This window comes from Motacilla alba, chromosome 1, assembly GCF_015832195.1.
Source record: "Motacilla alba alba isolate MOTALB_02 chromosome 1, Motacilla_alba_V1.0_pri, whole genome shotgun sequence".
In the NCBI taxonomy this organism is placed as follows: domain Eukaryota; kingdom Metazoa; phylum Chordata; class Aves; order Passeriformes; family Motacillidae; genus Motacilla; species Motacilla alba.
This window is the reverse complement of record NC_052016.1, coordinates 109,617,277-109,637,535: the sequence shown is the minus strand read 5'-3', so window position 1 is coordinate 109,637,535 and position 20,259 is coordinate 109,617,277. Positions and strand designations below refer to the sequence as shown.

General features: G+C 36.2%; 1 protein-coding gene across 2 annotated transcripts in view; it reads left to right on the top strand.

Annotated features, from left to right (window-relative positions):
• The window catches only part of RPS6KA3 (ribosomal protein S6 kinase A3), a 74,269-nt gene that overhangs the window by 33,695 nt on the left and 20,315 nt on the right, over nt 1-20,259 (top strand). For both annotated transcript variants that reach the window (XM_038128621.1, XM_038128613.1), the window contains exons 4-10: nt 1,987-2,068; nt 5,827-5,907; nt 6,881-6,960; nt 9,448-9,554; nt 12,538-12,575; nt 12,948-13,090; nt 16,166-16,236. In XM_038128621.1, coding sequence (XP_037984549.1) covers nt 1,987-2,068; nt 5,827-5,907; nt 6,881-6,960; nt 9,448-9,554; nt 12,538-12,575; nt 12,948-13,090; nt 16,166-16,236 — 602 coding nt within the window. The remainder of the gene's footprint in view (nt 1-1,986; nt 2,069-5,826; nt 5,908-6,880; nt 6,961-9,447; nt 9,555-12,537; nt 12,576-12,947; nt 13,091-16,165; nt 16,237-20,259) is intronic.

Sequence of the window (20,259 nt, the reverse complement as noted above, 5' to 3'; positions counted from 1 at the left end):
CTGTAATTGTGGCAGATCTTTTTAAAGCAGTAATTTTTTTTCATGTTTGCATGATATATGGATTTTTAAGTTCAATAGAAAAAATGGCTTGATATGAAATAATTGGGTATTTACTGTTAAAATGGAATGGCATTCTTCTCTTAACTACTCTTCTCTATTTGAGAGGGTGACGGTTGAAATTTTTTTTTATAACTATTCCTTGTTGCTTGCTTGTAGGACATCACCAGTACAGAAGCTGGGTTTTGTAGCATGTTGCAGTTGTAATGAACCAATTTTAGGCAATAATGGCTGCTGAAGTAAATGTGGTACACCCCAGTCATGTTCATTACCTGTTGCAATTTGGTTAAGGTGCAATGTACCTTGATATTTGTCTGAACATCTGCTAAAGACTCAATGTTTCTAGCATTTCATGAGTACTGAGATCTCACTAGGCATACATTTTTTATACTTTTAGTTGTCCAAATCCAACTTGAAAGCAAAATATTAAGTTCACATGGCAAGACAGGTCATCAAGACTGAATGGAATATGTAAGGCAAGACAGGAGAGCCTTTCCATCCATTTTGAGCCTCAATTGCAGTTCTGAACTGTATTTATTTATTTATTTATTTATATTATTTATGTGATGTTAAGCTCTAGCATGTAAAATAACCTTAGGTATGGGAGGAAATCAGAAAAATAGGTCCAATTCTCTTTTGGTGGTAGTAAGTTACTGTTAGTCACATTATTGTTCCAGTTAAGTTTAGAAATCTAGGTGCTTAGAAACTATAAAATTTTGTACTCATATTAGTAAGAACTCACTGAGAAACCTGATTTCAAAGGTTTTATTTAATCCAGAATCATAACCAAGTTTTTATTTGGAAATCTTTGGATCACAAGAAGTAAATCATTCAAGGGCAAGGAAAAGTAAGCTAATAAATGATCACTTTAGCAGTCACTTTTATTGATAATACTAAATTCAGTAATTTAATGGGAGGGAGAAGGGGGAATGTGAATTTTTAAAAAAGCAAAAATAATAAACTGTCTAGCTGACTCAATTCTCTGCAGAATGCCAGTCTTGTTCTCAGTTGTCTTAGCCTTTATGCAAAAATCATTAATATTTTTTTGAAAATCCATAGATCATTTTGTTCTAATAATTTGTGAAGCTGTCAATGTTTTCAATTTAGTTTTAAAAAAGTAAATTTGCATGCTTTTCAAGGTCTCTTGATGATGATCTGGTCGTTTCTGGGTAATGCAAGGAATGCTAACATAAGTGAGAATTGTGCACAAAACCAGATATCAGACTGATTTCACATAACATGCTTGACTTCCTCATGCACCACAGCATGTTTCTATACATGTCCATAGCCAGAAGACCTGTGACAGTTGGTTTTGGTCGTTTTTTTTTCATTCTTAAATCTAAAATTTGTCTCTATGGGAGTTAATTTTGTGTTAAGGGTATTAAAAATAATGCCTGTCAAAAAATCCCATGATATTGAAGAAGGAAATGAAACACCCTTTAATTGAGGCTGGGGTTTTTTTTATTGGTACATGCAACACTAGGATATTTTTTAAATGTATTTATACATTGGTTTATATAGGCTTCTGGATCGAATTTTGTTCACATATTTATGCTCATATCTGAAAATTATTTTATTAGCACATTTCCTGTGTCATCCTATCAATTTCAGTAAGATAAAACTAGAGATTAATTTTAAAAAGCTGATTTTTGTGTGTCAAATTTGAAAGAACTTCTGAGAGATTCCAATTTATTTTCTTTTTACTCACTGAAATTACTTAAATTAGACCAAAATTAATTTGGCAGAGTATCCTCTGAATGAATTTACTGAACCTTTTAGATTATGAAAGGAGGTTTGGCTTTGCAGAATCTAAAACTCTCAAACAGAGTTTCATTGAAATCATGGTGATGACTTGACTTTCATAGCAAAATACATTAATCTGACTCGCTTTTATTTTCATTTAAGAATTCTTTCTAATTTTTAATGCAGGTCTTCCTTGTCAAAAAAATCTCAGGATCAGATGCTAGACAGCTTTATGCAATGAAGGTATTGAAAAAGGCCACCTTGAAAGGTAAGCATTGTTTAGAACAAGGGAAGAGAAATAAAAAAGATAACTCAGGGACATGATACCAAAGCCTAAACTTTACACAGCAGCTGCTCTACAGATTGTGTCTTACAGCTTTCTTCTCTGAAACAGGAAATAGCAGAATCCACTGCTTTGTCTTGTAAACCTGGAAGGATTAAGGATTAACAATACCGTGTTGGTAGTTCGAGAGGACAGCAGGCTCCTTCCCATGCCACTTTCCTTAGGTGATGGTGGGTTCATGGGGTGGTTGTGTTACATCTGCCGCCTGACTTGCTCCTGAGCTTTTATTTGAAACTTAATATCCTTCCGTTTTTCCTTTGCTGTGTGTCACCAAGGATACAGTTAAGGCCTTTTGCTCAGTTTATAATTAGGTCATGATATTTAAAAGCACTTTATATTGGCTGTTTTATTCTAGAAGTTCTTAAGCACATGACTTAGTCTTTTCTTTTGAAACAGACGTATACAGTACACTTGCCCTAAACTCTTGGCATGTGATCTCGATGTAGAATATATTTTATAAAATCTTAAGTTAATCATCAAAGTTACTTGAGCAAAAATGAATTGTGAATTGCTCTGTTTCTTTGGTGATTTTGATCTTGAATACCATCAGTAGCAAAATAAGTCTAAGCCTGAACAATCCCAATTCTGTCCCAGAGAATTGTGTAAGAAAAAAGAAATAAGGTATTTTTTCCCATAGACCAAAATGAAAGTCATCTCTTGCTCTAATGCCTTGACCAGATTGTATGCTTGTTCTTTTATGTCATTATTTTATACTTTTGTCTATGTGAAGTTCTTCTAATTCATGACTCTACTGAAACTGAAACGATACTTTTGGGATGGCTCCAACAGCCTGTAGTGCCTTACTGATGTTATCGATTATTAGATTGAATTTCAGTTTTAATGTTTTAATTTCAGTTTTAATCCTTTTATTGTCAAATATTTATAGAATGATGGAGGGAACAAAAACATTGGTTTATGAACTCCTGCTAAAATGTTTAAATTTTTTCACTCAAGATCTAGTGCTGATTGTCACAGTTCTTAAGAAACTGAAAAACTGAAAACCCCACTTAGAGAGGGGTGTGTATTTGAACAGTTTCCTATATTTTGATTGCTTTGTGTTTTGTGGCACGTGTCATTCTCATAATTTACTTCCTATTTTTCTGAATTTGATTTCCACTCATTTAAGGTACCTTAATATCCTCAACAGCCTTTCATTCCCCAGCCTGTTAATAGCTCAGGACTGGTCAAAGGTCACTCAGCAGTTGCTTTTTTAAGATGTTCGAGGGCTTCTCTTCATCACCTTTTGATTGCAGTTTAATCTCATGTAAAAATTACAGTCCAGGCTGTAGTTCTAGTTTTGCCTACAGATGGGAGAGGCTGATAAATACTGAAATTGAGAGCATAACTTTTAATTGGGAAAGGAGACCTTCTGAGGCACTAAGAATTCAAGGATGCAAAATTAGTGCAAAAGGCTTGAGCAGAAAGGTGACGACATCAAGAGGATGCCACAGTCCTCAACACTTTGTATCTGGATTACCAGATGTTTTTCATGGACTTCTTGCTTGTGATTCATGTTTTAGGAAGAGCAGAGTTGCAAGCAAATTAAGATTACTGTTAAAACTTTAATATGAAATTAACTGGAATTAATTCTATTTTCCATAATTGCAACTTTTGGTATATATGTAATACTGATTTTTTAAATAATACAGCGTATTACTTGATTTGTCTGTGTTTCTTTAGCTCTTTGAAATCTATTTCATAAAGTTATTTTTGTGCTCTATAATGAAAGATGAAAAGACCACACTTGAAAACAGTGTACCTGATCCACAAATCAAAATTAGAGAAAATATTTTCATAGAAATGCAGCTGTATTAGCCAGAGCACATTGATGTAACTACACAGTCTGACTTTCTTATGTTTAGACCAAATGCAAGAATATATACATATAATTTTGTTTACTGCAGAGACTAGTTTATTACTGCACTCTGATAGAAGGTGTTATCTTTCAGTGTCCCTTTATGATGTGGAGGGAGAAACAGAGCCAAAACATTGCTAGAGCGTCTGGAATCAAATATATTAAGAAAAATCAGTGCTTCCAGTAGAACCCATGTGGAAATTACAGTCAAATAGAAATCAGATGTCAAGTCAAATAATGGCTTATGCCATTGTCAGAAATGAGCTCAGTTCTTTACACTTCTTTTGCTTGGAGTTTTAAGTCCATACTTTCCATGTAACTGCTGCATAGCTGCAGGCACTTGAAAGTCCTTTAATTTTTTTTTCTCCCCTGAACCTGCCTAAAAAAGAAAAAAGAGTATTCTGAATTTCAATCTTGTAATTCAAATGAACTGCTGAAACAGTTAAACTGCACAACTATCTTGTGACATTTTAATGGCTGTAGATGCAAAGGTCAACATTCAAATGTGATGTTTGCTTTGTACTTGAGCACTTATTTCATAAGCTTCCATTTTTAGGGATGTGTTCTGCAGGCAGATGGAAACTTCATGGTTGTATTCATTCATGAAAACATATCTATATAACTTTTTCATAAGTATCTGTATTATTGTAAGTGCCTGTTTCTGGGAAAATATAGATAAACGCCTTAACACCATTTTGCTTCCTGTTCTTTTTCTTTTCTGCCTTGTTATGTTTTAATATCTGAGAACTCTGGTTTGTTAACTGTACAAGGAATACTGTCTGCTTAAACTTTGGACGGGACTTCATTGCTCCGGGGTGCTTCCTCCAGGAAGATACATTTGTGAAAGGAGCAGTAACAAAATGTAGACTAGAGGGAAAGAGAAAAATGCAACATCTTAAACCACTGAAGGCAAACTTTGATAGTTCTCCCTGGTGTAAAGTACTGAATATTGTTTGTGTCCTGGCTGATTCAGGGCTTCAGATGGGAACCAAGCCCTGACTGGAGCTGGCAGGAAAGTTGTGGAGAACAGCTGAAGCAGGTCAGCTATGCTCAGCTGACTGCCCTGCCTGTATTCCTGCATTGCTGGCATGCGATGCTCATTTGGGTTTAATCTCTGGTGGCATAGGAGCACTTACATGTCCTGTTCAGAGCCACCATGGATGGACAGCCCAGGCAGCTTGAGCAGCAACTGCTTCTAATGTCTGATACATTTCTCCATGCACATTTGCTCTCAGTAAATGTCCTTAAAATCAAAAATATAATCTGAAGTATACACTACATTGAATCAATGGCATTTTTATTTTAAGTTCGTAATAAAGGAAATGGAAAAAAATCCTTTCCAGATTGTAAAGGACTTTATATTTTATTACTGTGAGTTATTTACTGAGTTAAACCAATATAAGCATCTTTATGATAGTATGACTGTACTTACACTGTTTGTTTTGCTACAATTTTAACTCTCTATGCCTTTCACTAGCAGACTGTTTTCTAGACATAGCTGTGGCAGTTTTCCTGTGATTTTTGAAAGGTTTACTAAGTACAGAGCAGATTGAAGGGTGGCTTTGTTTTCTCATGTGCTTTTGTTAAATTTATTTGCCTAGTGTTAGCTTTTGTCAATAGCAAAAACTGAAGCAAATCAAAATGCATAAAGATATTTATCAGGAAAAAATGTGGAATAAATTTTCTCAGTTCTCAGCTGTGTATGGTATAATGACCTGCAGACAATTATAATATGACACAATGGGAAGTACATCAGGAAACATATGAGAAATACTGAGTCATCATGTATTTTTTTTTTTTAATCTTGCGTGCTCATGTTCTGTTGTAGTTCGAGATCGGGTTCGGACAAAAATGGAACGTGATATTCTAGTGGAAGTTAACCATCCTTTTATTGTCAAGTTACATTATGGTGAGTTGCAGAAAAACATTTTTATAGCATAGCATGTTTGTCAAGATAGCTTTTAATATTTGCTCTGTGGTTCAGAAAATGATAGAACTTTAGGGTGTTAAGTCCCAGTTGTGCAGACTTGCTCTGTAATAATTCTCATGGAAAAGGTTCACATGACTGACTTCATGCAGTGTTAAACCTTTATAAGACTAAGACTCTATAGCCTTTTGTGTTATTAAAAGCAGTTATCTATTAATAACTAGCCATTATTTTCCAAAACCTCTAGTCTTTTGTATTACATACATTTTAAAAGTTATTTCTTACAGTTGCTTTGTTTATTCTATAGAAAATGTGTGCAATGGCATTAATTCCACTTGCATCAAAATTAGTGGAAATTAGCCTTTTAATTTTAATAGTATGAGCAGCTGTAGCACAGTACTTATGTGTAAAGAGGGGAGGATATCAGTACTTTTAACATGTGGGAAAAAAGGGGAGTTTCTGGTTTGTTTTGGTTTGGAGTTTTTTCAGCTCATTTTTCTTGTGGGGTTTGTTTTTTCCTATACTTAAACCTCATGGCTCTCTCTCACTTTTTATAGTGGCTTAAATCATGTACCTTTCACTATTTTATTTGCCATTCTAAATGTCCCTGTTAAGCTGAGTTTCTAGAGATTTTTAAATGTTCATTAGTTACTAGTTTGCTCTTGTAAATCTAGCTTCTTACTTTAAAATCTGAAATAAAATGCTGGCTAACCTAAGTTAAGTTTATCTTTTAAGGAACTTTATTGGTGGTTTGCTTTACTTTCATATAGCATGGGAATTACTCGGTCCATGGTAGAGGATCAGTTACCTAATGCATTTCAAAACATTTTCTCACAAAGGAGAAAGAGAAATTAATTTTAATAATGAAAATAAGGGTGAATTATTTGGTATGTTATTTTCCTAATCATGGATAAAGTTAGGTGATGTTTAATTTTTTTTTTATTGATCTTTTCAGCTTTTCAAACAGAAGGGAAGCTGTACCTTATTTTGGATTTTCTCAGGGGAGGAGACTTGTTTACACGTTTATCCAAAGAGGTACTCTTTTTAAATTTGAAGAATTGTCTGTTGATAGAATTTGGCTATAAATTGTCTGTATTAGGAGAATTTACATTTTAAATTCAGTTTTAATTGAATAAAATTTTGATCTGTTTTTAATCAGGTACATTTTTTGTTTGGTTGGGTTTCTTTGCACAATCACCTCATGGAAGGGCTGATGGCAATTTACATTATTTCTGAAAAAAAGCAGTCTTTCTGTGCTGCTTTTTATACCTGGCAAAATCTTCTCCTGTTGCTACTGTGTTTAAATATAAGACTCAGAACCTTGATTTATATAAAGTAAATTTATGGCTGCTTTTAGTATCCAGAATTCAGGGGCAGATAAGATACTCTCTTTTTTTACCCCTGAATGCAAAATTACATTATGTGTGAATATTTAAAAAGTGAGAATTGTATTTCACTTACTTTAATAATTTTCAAAAAGTGAATGTTTTGCCTCTATCATGATGGAAATATGTCTGTGTAGATATAGGAAATAACTTCAAAGAGTTTCATTAATTTAATTTGATTATAATTCCTAAAATAAATGTTAACATCTAATAGATCACCATATTTTTTTTAAGTTTTTGTTATCCATTACTCCTGCTCAAAACCCACACTAAATATCTGTTAGGACAGAGATTGTATCCAGTGTGTATCTGGTAGCCTGGACTTGCAGTTGTAGCTGCTTTCCATTTTCCTTTGCCACAGCAGTATCAGGGGCAGCTGGGTTACCACTGCAGTAAGTGCAACACCACTTATTGTTATTAAGAAGAGAGTAGAATGGAATTTACTTCATGTACAGATGTGCCCTTACTTCTATGCTGACCGTATAAATTACTGCATTTGTTTTGGTGATGCCATCTGTTTCAAGTTGCCCTTTGTCATTTGTTTTGCCTCCGGTAACTAAAAGGTTATTAGTTAGGTGCTCTAAAACTGAGATACTCTTAAAGTTCGTAGTTCATTCTTGATTCCCAAAAAAAAGAATGTATATTGGCTTCCTGCTGATGACTCTTTCATCCTGAGCCACGCACATTTTATAAAATTTTACGTGGTTAGATGAGAAATATGCATTATAGGTACTTGAATCTAAGCAGAGTTCATAACTGGTGAGTGAAATGGCCATGCTGGATGCTATTAATGTCATCCTCATACCACTCCATGTGATTTTGAAATAGATCAAATGAACTGGAAGTTGTTTTTTTCCTATTGACTACAAAGGAATGGTGATTAATTCCAAGCTAGATGTCTACACTGCTGATGTTTCAGGTTAGGAAAGACGAGTCCCATGCAACGGTGTTAAGTAACATGGTGTGGGTGTATTATCCTCCTCATGGGATCTTTTATTATTTGAACTTTTAAATGTTTTTTATAGAGATTTCCTTTCTTGAATATGTCTACACTAAATATTGGCTCTTTTGTAGAAATAACATTAGCAACAACCTATTGTACAAGCTTTAGAATCGCTTTCTCATGAAACTACTAAGGGGAAAATATTCTCCATTCTTAACTCTTGGTTAAAATAATCTTCAGCTGTGCTGAAATAAATTTTTATGCTTTTGCATAAAAAAGAATTGTCATTCTTTTTTCTGGGTCTATATGCTTTATGTTAAGGTATTAGTCTTAGATTCTAAAAACAAAGCAAGTAAAATAACTGAGTAGTAACTGAAATAGAATCAAATCATGTTTCTATTGATCATCATCATCATCAAATCTGTTTTTATCTTTTTCTGCAGTCTCAGAAGAGTTGAATTGTAATTTATTCTGTCAGGGATCACAACAGTTGATATATTTGGACAGTATGTTCATTTCAATTAACATAAACAGGGAGTAGTTTATCTTCCTAATCCAAAAAGTGGGATTGCTACCTGGGATCTTCCCTGTGCTCCTATGCAGGCTGTTCACTTTACTCCTTGTTAGCTCCTGTTAGTTTACTCTTTGATCTGCCTTTCTGCAGTTGCATCTCAGGCTGCACCTTGGAGCTTTTACCATTGCTGTAACTTCTTTCTCAAAGTACCTAGGAGCAGTCCTTCCAAAATCAAGATACATATACTTTTATTCTCTCTTACTTCGTGGATGAAATTCAGGCATTTGGACTACTTTGGTTCATTTGTTTTCTGTAAATTAAATGTCCCATCCAACCAAGAGGTACTCACATTGTTTAAGTGCTTCCAAAGTATTTCAGTTTCACTGCAATGTGTCTGTTTTCTTGAACAATCAGAAACAGATAATCTCCCAATTTGCAGAAAGAAGAGTATATTGCCTTTAAAAGTTGTTTTTTCATGTCCAAGTATTTCAAGTATGTACTAGTGTGGGTTATAAAATCCTAGTTTTTGTATAACTAAGAAATTTGAATTTTCTAGTGTTTTGTGTCGCGATGGATTCAAGTATTGTAAGAAATCCTTCTGAAAAACTACTGTTGTTTAGTTTGTGCTGGTGTAACCTTTACAGATTTTACAAGTGAAATACATTGTGCTACTTTTTCAGGTGATGTTCACAGAAGATGACGTTAAATTTTATCTGGCAGAATTAGCACTTGCTTTAGACCATCTACATAGTCTTGGAATAATATACCGGGACCTAAAACCAGAAAAGTAAGGCTCCTCTCTGAGAAATGCAGTGTATTCATTTCATTTCTATAGCACTTCTTTTTGTGCACTTTTTCCCAACTGTAAAACTTTGGTAATTTACTATATAAATTGAACAGAGGGAGGTGGGGGAGGTTTATGAGGTCTATTTTCATTTAAAAAGTTGGATTTCACCTGTCTCAAAGAGGAAAAAGGATCTTAGCTTAGGACTTATAGGGGCTTGTTGAGAGAACTTTAAAACTCTGAAGGGGAAGGGGGACAAAGCCAGAGGTAAGCCTGTGGATGGCACACCACTCTTTGAGGGACAGTGTTCTACCAAGGTCCTTTGGTCTGCCATAGCGGTAGAGTTGGAGGTAGATGGAGGATTAGATGGTTGGATAGATAGAGGTTGGATGGTAGATGGAGGCCCTTTCAGCAGCAAGGTTGAAAGGAATATCAATGTGTTAGAAATCACAGAAGCAGAAGACAACAACATAAAAAATTTGTACAAATCAGCAGCAAAAGGAGGACCAAGGAGAATCTCCATCCTTTGTTGGATGTGAGGGGAAATGTAGTGACAAATGATGAAGAAAAGGCTGAGGTACTTCGTGCCTTTCTTGCCTCAGTCTTTAATAACAAGACCAGTCGTTGTCAAGGTCCCCAGCCCCCTGAGCTGGAAGACAGATTGGGAGCAGAATGATACCCCCATACTCTAGGAGGAAATGGCCAGCAGACTGCTATGCAACATAGAACTTCAAAAGTCCATGGGACCGGATAGGACTCACCCAGAAGTTCTGAGGGAGCTGGTAGAAGAACTCGTCAAGCCACTTTCAATTGTTTATCAGAAGTCCAGGTCAACCATGGAAATCCCAGGTCACTGGAAGCTGATGAATGTGACACCTAACTATAAGAAGGACTGGAAGGAGAAACCAGGAATCTACAGGCACGTCAGCCTGACCTCATTGTCAGGGAAGGTCATGGAGTCATCATCTTGAGTGCCATCATGTAACATGTACAGGACAACCAGAGATTCTGGCCAGGCTATCCATCCTGGATTTATGCAAGGCAGGTCCTGCTTGACCAGCCTGATCATCTTCTGTGATGAGGTGACCTGCTTAGTGGATGAAGGAAAGGCTCTGGATATTGTCTACCTAGACTTTAGTAAAGCCTTTTGTAACATCCAACCCTTAAGGGGAAAGGACCACCCAAGATTTGTAAATGCTTGTGGTGGAAAGGGACAACAGAAGTCAGAGGGTCTGAAAAAAATCACAAGGTTTTATTAATAAATTATATACCCGGCATAGAAGTTGGCATTTTAGTCCCTGACCTACTATAAAAACACATGCAGTGGGGTTTAGGTAAAGGGGTAAGATGAAGAGAGAAAGGAAAAGGTGAATTAAAGAGGGAGAAAAGAGAAAGAGAGGAAAAAGAGATCACCAGTCTCTGCTACAGTGCCAGCAGTGCCAGTCCAACTGTTGGGATATCCAGCGTCCGAGGGGTGTTGGCTGGGCTTTGGGGGTATGTTTTTATAGATAGGTTTCCCTGCCATGAAGGTAAGTTTCTTTTTTTCTATACAAATCAGTTTTTAGGCGCAGTCTGCTCTTTCAGACCTTTCTGGAAATGGGTTGGGGGTCTTTGGGAATATTGGGTGGTCTTTTCTTCCGCTACAGTCCTTGTCTGCTTCTCAACCTCATTCCTTCACTTGTGCTGTACTGGGTTGTGCTTATCTTCAGGAATTAGAACAAGGACGTTTGTCCCGGAAAAGTGCTGCCCTATCTCTGCATGGCCTCTTCTCTGGGCACATCTTGTTCCTTCTCACAGTGTGTTATTACCAGCAATCCTTGCTTATTACTAGCAATCCTTATCTGTTATTACCAGCAATCTGCGGTTGGCCCCAGAGCCAAATGACTTTGAGACACACACATTAGCCCCTTATCTTCTGTGATTCTATGCCTTTGACACCATTTCCCACAGCATTCTCCTGGAGAAACTGGCTTCCCATGGTGTGCATGGGTGCACTCTTCACTGGGTAAAAGACTGGTTTATTGACCAGGCTCAGAGAGAAGTGGTGAATGGAATAGCATCCAGCCAGAGGCTGGTCACCAGTGGTCATCCCCAGGGCTCTGTGCTGGGACCAGTCCTGTTCAGCATCTTCGCTGGAGAACTGGATGAGGGGATTCAGTACACCCTGAGCAAGCCCACAGACAGCACCAAGTTGGGTGGAAGTGTTGATGTGCTGGCGGGCAGGAAGGCAATGTTTGCATATGGCACTCAAGGACTGCCTTTAATGGTTCCTGCCACGGAAGCTGTAGAGAGGAAGGGAATGGGGTCTGGGTCATGTCTTGCCCCCAGGATGAAAGGCAAATGGAGGAACTAAATCCATCGTGTAACGAGTGTTACAAAATCCAGTTCTTGAATACTTTGCATGCTTTGCAATGCAGTGATGCTCAGTGGTAGTCAAGGACAGTTGGCATCTCAGAGAAGTGTGGCCTTTCTTGTGATTGAAGTGGAAAGTTGGAAGCCTAAGGTCTGCTCCCAGTGTAGGGCCTATGGTTCCTGTCCTTTGGTACAACATGAGGACATTTATTACTCAATGGTACTTGAAGTGGTTAGCAACTTTTGAAACGGTAATTACAAATTAATACCTGTTATGTATACATACAAAAACATACCTGGTATAAGAGAAATAAACTGTGTCTCTGTTTTTAACAATTACAGCAGTGCTGCATGTGCTGCAGATGGCCAAAACTGTTACTACATACTGAATTTAATAAAATATTTCAATAAAACTCTAGTAAACTTGTTTCTTAATCTTTAAAAAGAAAGAGTAGAAGGAAATCAAAATGTGTCGTTTGAATGTATCTTCTAATAATTCATTTTCATGCATGTTTAATTCTCCTCATCTTTGTGTGTCCTCTATTGTTTATTCCTAAATATTGTCAGTATATTGTCTGAAACAATACTTAAGATATTTTAATTAATTTTTAATATTCTTTTTATTGTTTTTTAGCATCCTGCTTGATGAGGAAGGACATATCAAATTGACAGGTGAATAAAAGAATTGCAATATAGGATCATTTCTGTTCACAGTAAAATCTTTGCATTTTCCTTTTGGTAAACCAATATGATAAAACAAGTAATTTTAACTGATCAGTAATTTAGCTGTGGAAGCAAGTAGTGTAATTCAGTTGAAATAAATGAAATCTAAATTATTTCAATAATATACCTGCTTTACAAGTATATCTGATGTTACGGACCTATGATAATGTGGGGAGGGAAGAAGAATCCTGTAAATCCCATATTAGTGGTCAGTTCTCTATACCAATGATTAAAGCAAAACACTTCATGTTATGGTAAAAGTATCAGCCGTGAACTTTTTGTTTTTAAAAATTACATGTGGAATTATTTTTATCCTTTCAGATTTTGGCTTAAGTAAGGAGTCAATTGATCATGAAAAAAAAGCCTACTCTTTCTGTGGAACAGTGGAATATATGGCACCAGAAGTTGTTAACAGACGAGGCCATACCCAGAGTGCAGACTGGTGGTCTTTTGGTGTTTTAATGGTAGGTTTCTGGTAAATGTAAATAATAGCAAAATTGTGATTTGCAAGGTCTGGTGAAACAAATCAAACACTAACCCCTAAGGTGAGCTTCACGCAAATTTTAACTACAAAGGAAGTCTAAATTGTGTGAAATCAGTAACACCACAGAGTTTGATCAAGAACATGGACTAGGTTTCATATCAACATCAATAATATGCCATATTTTTATTATCATTTAAATCAAATACTTTATATATCTGGTAGTTTGAATGTAATGGGGACCAAGAGAAATACAGAAGTATACAGAAAAATGCTGCCTATTCCAATGTGGGGAAGAAATTCATATTCAAATTATGAATTTGAATTTACTTTCAAGAGGAAAAAGGTGATTGGCAACTTTCTAATTAGAATCTACGGTGTAATTACAAGTTAGTGGAATAATGACAACTGTTCAACTGTTGTTCTCACATATCAAATTGATCTGAATGACACTGACCTGGTATGGGATATAGTTTCTCAGTTCCTTATGGTGTTCCTGCAAGGGGTAATTACTGTAAAGTTACAGAGTATGAGGAAATATGAATTGGAAAAGAGTATTAGATCATGTTTGTTATTTAAGGAATGCTGAAAGACTTCTAATATTTAAAATATTCGTGTGCATTGTTGACATGGAAATTAAACAATTGTATAAATGTATTCATTTCTTACTGCTTCTGCTACATAACTGTAACAGTACAACTAATGTGTGTGCTTTATAGTACAAGAAGGACTCTTGTGTCTGAAAATAGGTCATCCTATGGCTTTATGATGATTAGAATGCTGTTGTGATCTGAAAACTGACTATGTAAAAGTAGCACCTGATAACTGAACTCTCTCCAGACAAGCACATACACTCCTCACAACCACACATTTTATCATTAAGAACAGTCATTAAAAGATAATTACAATGTAGTTGCAGAATATTTGTTGCTGATAACACAAACATAATTAAACTTCAGCTTTAATTTATAAAGCTAGAAAACATAATTTGGTGTCTATCAAGTGGATAAGGTATAATTGAAAATTTCTGAAACTGTTAGCTGTGACTGGGGTGGCTTTCACAGTCTGAAGTGCACTGCTTGTTAAATACTTTGGCTTCTTCTTTGAATACCAAAATATGACCTTAAAAACCAAATTCTATAAAGTAGTATATGAAATACAGTGCAGCTTTCTCTAGGACATATTTTTGTTGCTTGCGTTTATGGTTTGTAATTTCCATAACCAATCTGTAAGTATCCACTTTTAACTCATTCCTAATTTCTGAGCTGATGAAAAATTCAAGTGATGGTTGGTGTGGTATAAATACATAGTAACTAGAGTGAACAGAAGTTATAGCATAGAAATGGAGACTTTAAAGATATTTCAGCAAATCATTTGGCTTCTTTTCTTGTGCTGGTAGACATGAAGTATGCTTAAGCCATTGTTGAGAACTATATTCCAATTTGTCCTTTAAAACAGTGACAGTTTTAAGGGATACCATGCAAGTAAAAACATTCATTTAAAGTTTTCAGAAGCACTGAGGTACTCTCCTCCTGAAATAAAACATAAATAGGAAGGCCAGTGTTGGCTTATTCTGTAAGTACTGTTGGCTCATTAATGTTGGAATATAGTATTTGGGAGGGGTGACAAAGAATACACATATTGAGCTGTTAATAGAAATATGTGTGCTTCTGACAAATTAGAAGCTTGTTAAAGAAACTGTATTTCATGCAAGTGTGAGTGGAGCACTCCAAATTTACCTTTTTAAAAATGTTTTATTTTTTTAAGTGCACCTTGTGAAGATCTTTCCAAACCACAAACAATTCTTTTTTCTACTTATAGTTCTGGCTTATCCCTCTCACATCTTCCTGACAATTGTCTGGTTTTAAAGTAATCTTTTTTCATGTTGGCATTATTATTAAATTTAATTTTTTAAATATATCAGTAAGAAATATTATCTAGACTATAAAGTATCTACCAGTAGTGAAGAGATGGCAGTAAGAGATTCAAATTTTATTTCAATAAAATGGTGTTTTAAAGAATACTATTAGTGCAACTTCATGCTCTTATTGTAGATCTACAAATACTATAGTCACACATAATTTATTCAAGTTATCCACTCCATTTTATATGTTTAGAAGGCTGAATGTTTGGGTCATACCAGAAAAGAGGGAATAGAGGATACCTTGTGTTCAGGATGGCTTAAGTTTGCATAAGCTGTTCAGAGGGTTCCTTTATAATTATTTTAATTTTGATGTCGTTAACTGTATGCCATGAAATTGCATTGAACTAAATTGTTTTGCAATCTTTAAACCAAAAAAATCCACTTTCTGCCTAAGTGCTGGCTGGCATGACTGCTGCCAGACTGCTTTCATTGCCTCACTTAGATCTGAAATCCCTGCAGCATACTGCAGTCCAAGGAGTGCCTTTATATTTATCTATTTTTACTCAGTCACTTTCAGAACAAATCAGTATTTTAGCAGTGTCTGTTGCTCACTGCCAGGCACTGTGGAATGTGCATGCACGTACTGTGTAGCTCTTCCGTGTTCCTCCAGGCTTTATTTCAACTGTATGCATACAGTAACCACTTTTCATCATGCATGTCTTTGTCAATCAGCTAACCTTTTCCCCTTCCCAATGAAGGCTATGTACATGCCAATTTTCAAAATTTTGCCCTTTTGAAAAATTTCTGCATGAGGAGAAATCATCACTAACTTTTGAAAGGAAAACCTTTTTCCCTACCTCCTCCCCTTTGCTTAAAACTAAAAATACAGTTGTACAGATCAAGTCTTCCTAGAACAAAATTTTTAGGCAGAAATTAAACACAGAACATAATAGTCCAAGTTGTTCAGATAAAAGGATGTAAAGCAAGTTACCAATATAGGAAAATACTTTGCAGCTTTAAAAATGGCAAAGGCTGCTCAATGTTCTTAGCAATTGAAACTGTACAATGAAGTTGTTTTGCGCAGACTTGATTGTTAACATGCATGAATTTTGGAAGGTTAAGTTGCTAAGTAGTTTTGTCAAAAATTAGTTTTTGTCCAGGTAATGTAATTGATGAAAGTTTTACTCTATACAGTTTGAAATGCTCACTGGTACTCTACCTTTCCAAGGGAAAGACAGAAAAGAAACCATGACTATGATTCTCAAGTGAGTACACTCTTATTTATATATCTCATCAGGTATTCTACAGGGATGCCCTCCGGGCTGCAATATCTAATTTCTACTCCTCCCTCATTTTCAAAGGTACTGGTAAATCCTCACTCCCTATTCCATATTATTAATTCCCTTTGCTGCCTATCTAATTTGCTTCACTATTCCTCCACCATACCAGGTACAAAGGATTCCATAGCAGCTCTTTAATCTGTAATAATAAGTTCTCCAACCACATGATCTCTCCCATCTTATTTCCATAATATTTTTTTAACTTTCTTATCCTTTTTGATAACATGTGCATTTTTTTCCTTGTTGGGTTTTTTTTTTCTTTTTACTTTGTTTTAGGTTTTCGGAGTTTTTTTGAGAAAGTATTTTCACTCCTCTTCCCTCTTTATCTTACCAGCTCCTCACCCTACCTCTTTATATTAATGGTGCTGCCAACAACTTGCCTCCCCAATACCTCTCCCTTATCTACTGTCCTATGACTCGTCTTAGCTCCAGTTTTCCCCTTTGCTATATTCAGCATTGATTTAGCTCTGTGGTGGGAATTGCTTTCCTTCATGCAGCTAATGTTCTTGTTTTTGCTAATGAAGCTCTGCTTTTTTCCTTGCCAATTCCCCACATATTCTCTAAACTAGTACAACCTATGGCATAAATGCCCCATTTTTGGGACTGTAGCCAAACACTGTGCAAACAAGTCTGTTTCCTCATATCATAGGTTCACTTCTCTGTTTCCATCTATTTTTAACTAATACCATTTTTTCCATGGAAGTTCATAAGAATATCTTTGTTTTCTCATTTGTTTTCTGCTTCATTGTTTAGAATTGTTCTCAGTCCTGTTAGCCAGTTGTCTACCCATATATCAAAGCTGGAATTTCTTTTGCACTAAAAGCCTGTTTTGAAAAATAAATATATGGAACTCTTTAATCTTTTCTCTAAATAATTAGAATGTGAAAACCATTAGAAAACACATTCATTATTTTCCTGGCTTTTGCTTTCATAATGCATACATGTTATATTATTCTTTGCCCTTGTTTTTTTTTCTTCATCTTATTTGCAAATGTATTTAGTGATGCTAGTTTCTTCTGCTGCCTCAGCACTATGTGAGATCCAATCGTCATGTTGTGCTTATTCAATGTCTTTTAACTAAAAAGTTCTATCTATTCACAGCAAGCATAAGTTCCTTCTGACCACCTCCTATTTACAAGAAGCTAGTCTGAGATAGTTCTGCTGCACTCTCACTTGCTTCAGGAGCCATGCATTTTTTTCTATGTGTCTCATGAGTCATATCTTTCTCTTCTCTTTGCCTGCATGTGACTCTGCTCTGTTCCTCAACAGTCTTTTCACTGTTGCTATAAATATCTTCTGTATTCAGCTGCCATGTAGAATATCCTTGCATTTCTCCAGGTAATTAATGTTCATAGTCATTCATAGCCCAAAGACTGGTGCTGAATGGAGGGAAATCCAGCTGGTGGCCGGTCACAAGTGGTGTTCCCGAGGGGCCAGTCCTGTTTAACATCTGTATCAACAACCTGGACAAGGGGATTGAGTGACAGTTTGCAGGTGCCCCCAACCTGGATAAGAGGGAATATGGATCTGCTGGAGGGTTGGAAGGCTCTACAGAGGGATCTGGACAGGCTGAATCGATAGGATGAGGCCAATAGGATGAGGTTCAGTGGGGCCAAGTGCCAGGTCCTACAGTTGGGTCACAACAGCCTAAGGGAGCATGGCAGGATTAGGGAAGAGTGGCTGCAAAGTTGCCTGGCAGAAAAGCACCGGGGAATGTGGGTCACCAACTGCTGAACATAAACCAGCATGTGGCCAGGTGGCCAAGAAGCCAATGGCATCCTGGCAGTGTCAGCAATAGTGTGGCCAGCAGGACCAGGGCAGGGATTGTCACCCTGTACTCAGCATTGGTGATGCTGCATCTCAAATCCTGTGTCTTGTTTTGGGCTTCTCACTGTGGGGACACTGAGGTGCTGGAGTGAGTGCAGAGAAGAGCAATGGAGCCAGTGAAGGGTCTGGAGCACAGATTCTGTGAGGAACAGCTGAGGGATTTGGGTTTGTTTATTCTGGAAGATGTGCAGGCGTGACCTTATCGCTCCACAACTACCTGAAAGGAGGCTGTAGCCAGGTGGGAGTCAGTCTCTTCTCCATAGTAGGAAACAACCAGATAAGAGGAAATGACCTCAAGTTGCACTGTGGGAAGTTTAGATTGGATATTGAGAAAAATTTCTTAATTGAAAAGGTTGTAAAGCGTTGGAACAGGCTGCCCAAGGAAGCGGCTGAATCACCATCCCTGGAGGTTTTTTAAAAAGATCTGGCACACAGGGATATGGCTTAGTGGTGGACTGGGTGGTGCTGGCTTAATGGTTGGACTTGATATTCTTAAAGGTCTTTTCCAACCTAAGCAATTATAGATTTCGATTATTCTGTAATTACTTTCAGATTTCATTTGAGAATGTATCTCTTAATGAGATACAACTTCTTTCCAATTTTTTCTCCTTCTAGTCTTTGCAATTGTTAATGGTTTCAAATAGCTGCACAGAAAGTGTGCTATGATGTAAAGACATTTTACCCTCTTTTAATGTTCCCTATTCTTATGAATATTATCTTGCATAGAAGTGTTTTTCTTTTGGCCATAAAAGCAGCTGAAAACCAGAAGATATTTTGAAGTGTTTTCTGATTAAGTCCACACTTTTTTTCTAGTCTATGTTTTCTTTTTATTTTCCACATACATAGTATATTTTTCCTTAAATTTTTCATAAAACTTTAAAATGGACATGTGTGCATATGAATTCTGGTTTCCATAGTGTATATTTACAATATATTGCTTTTCTTACCTTCTGTTCATAAAAACCCACAAAAAATGCATTCTTTGCACAACAAATTTTTTCAGGGGTTCTTTATTTCTCACAGCATTATCAAGACAAATTTTTGTTTATTCTTGTGTGTTTGTCCTAAAACTGGGAAACCGTGCAGTTTGAAGAAATCATAGGTTGCTGCAACAAAGTTAAATTTTTTAACATTTTTCTCCTTTACTTAAGAGGTATCTCTTCATATAAAATTTTGCCATTGTCCATCAGGAATGTCAGAAAAAAATTGCTGTCACTCATGTAGTTGCATAATATAGGAACTCTGAGGACCTGGCAGTTGCCTTTCCTTCTCCTCTGTCATGTGCCTGATACAGGATTTTGTGAAAGGTGGTGGTGCATGCCAGTTGGATGGCCCACTGCTCATTCCTCCCCTCCACTGGTGGCCTTGATCAGTCTGTAGTATGTTATTGAAGAACCTAAAGAAGCCAATGTTTTTCAGATTTTCCTCCTCCCTGCCCTAGCTCTTTTAATGCTGAAAGGAATGAAAAATTGACTAAGTTCCAGTTTTAAAGTAGTGAATAGTGAATCAGTGGCAACACGTATGCATTTACACAAGTGATGCAGAGGTGAATATCTACAAATACCTGGAATACAAGACAAATCAAGTTCTGATTGAAACACAGAGGTTGTGTCATGGACTTACAGAAAAATACAAGCTTCAGGTTGAATTAGAGATGGAAAGGAGGAAATTATATTCCTCCTTACCATTATCATAGTTACAAGAAAAAGTAGGACCTAGTAACAGTGAGAGAATGAAGGCTCAACATTAAATGGAGAGGAAAAAAATGTGACAAGGATTAGAAAACAAAATGAAATTAAAGAAGTACAAAAACTTAAATCTAAAAATTCAAGACTGGCAAGTTTTAGAAGTATTATTTGAAATAGATTGGGGAGGGGAGCAAAAAGGAAAAGAGAAATGGGGGTTTTTTGTTTGTTTGGTTTTGGTTTTTTTACCAGCTAATCCTGCAAGATCTGTCCTACCTTAATTGAATTTCTGTATTCTGATTTGTTTCCTGGGTCATCTTGGTGTGTGTTACTTTTCTTAGTCCTTCGATTATGTAACTATCAGAATGCTTTGTTTGGTGTCTTTTGCTAACTGGGCCTATAAGTGGATCAAAGCATATTATGAAAATTTACAAGT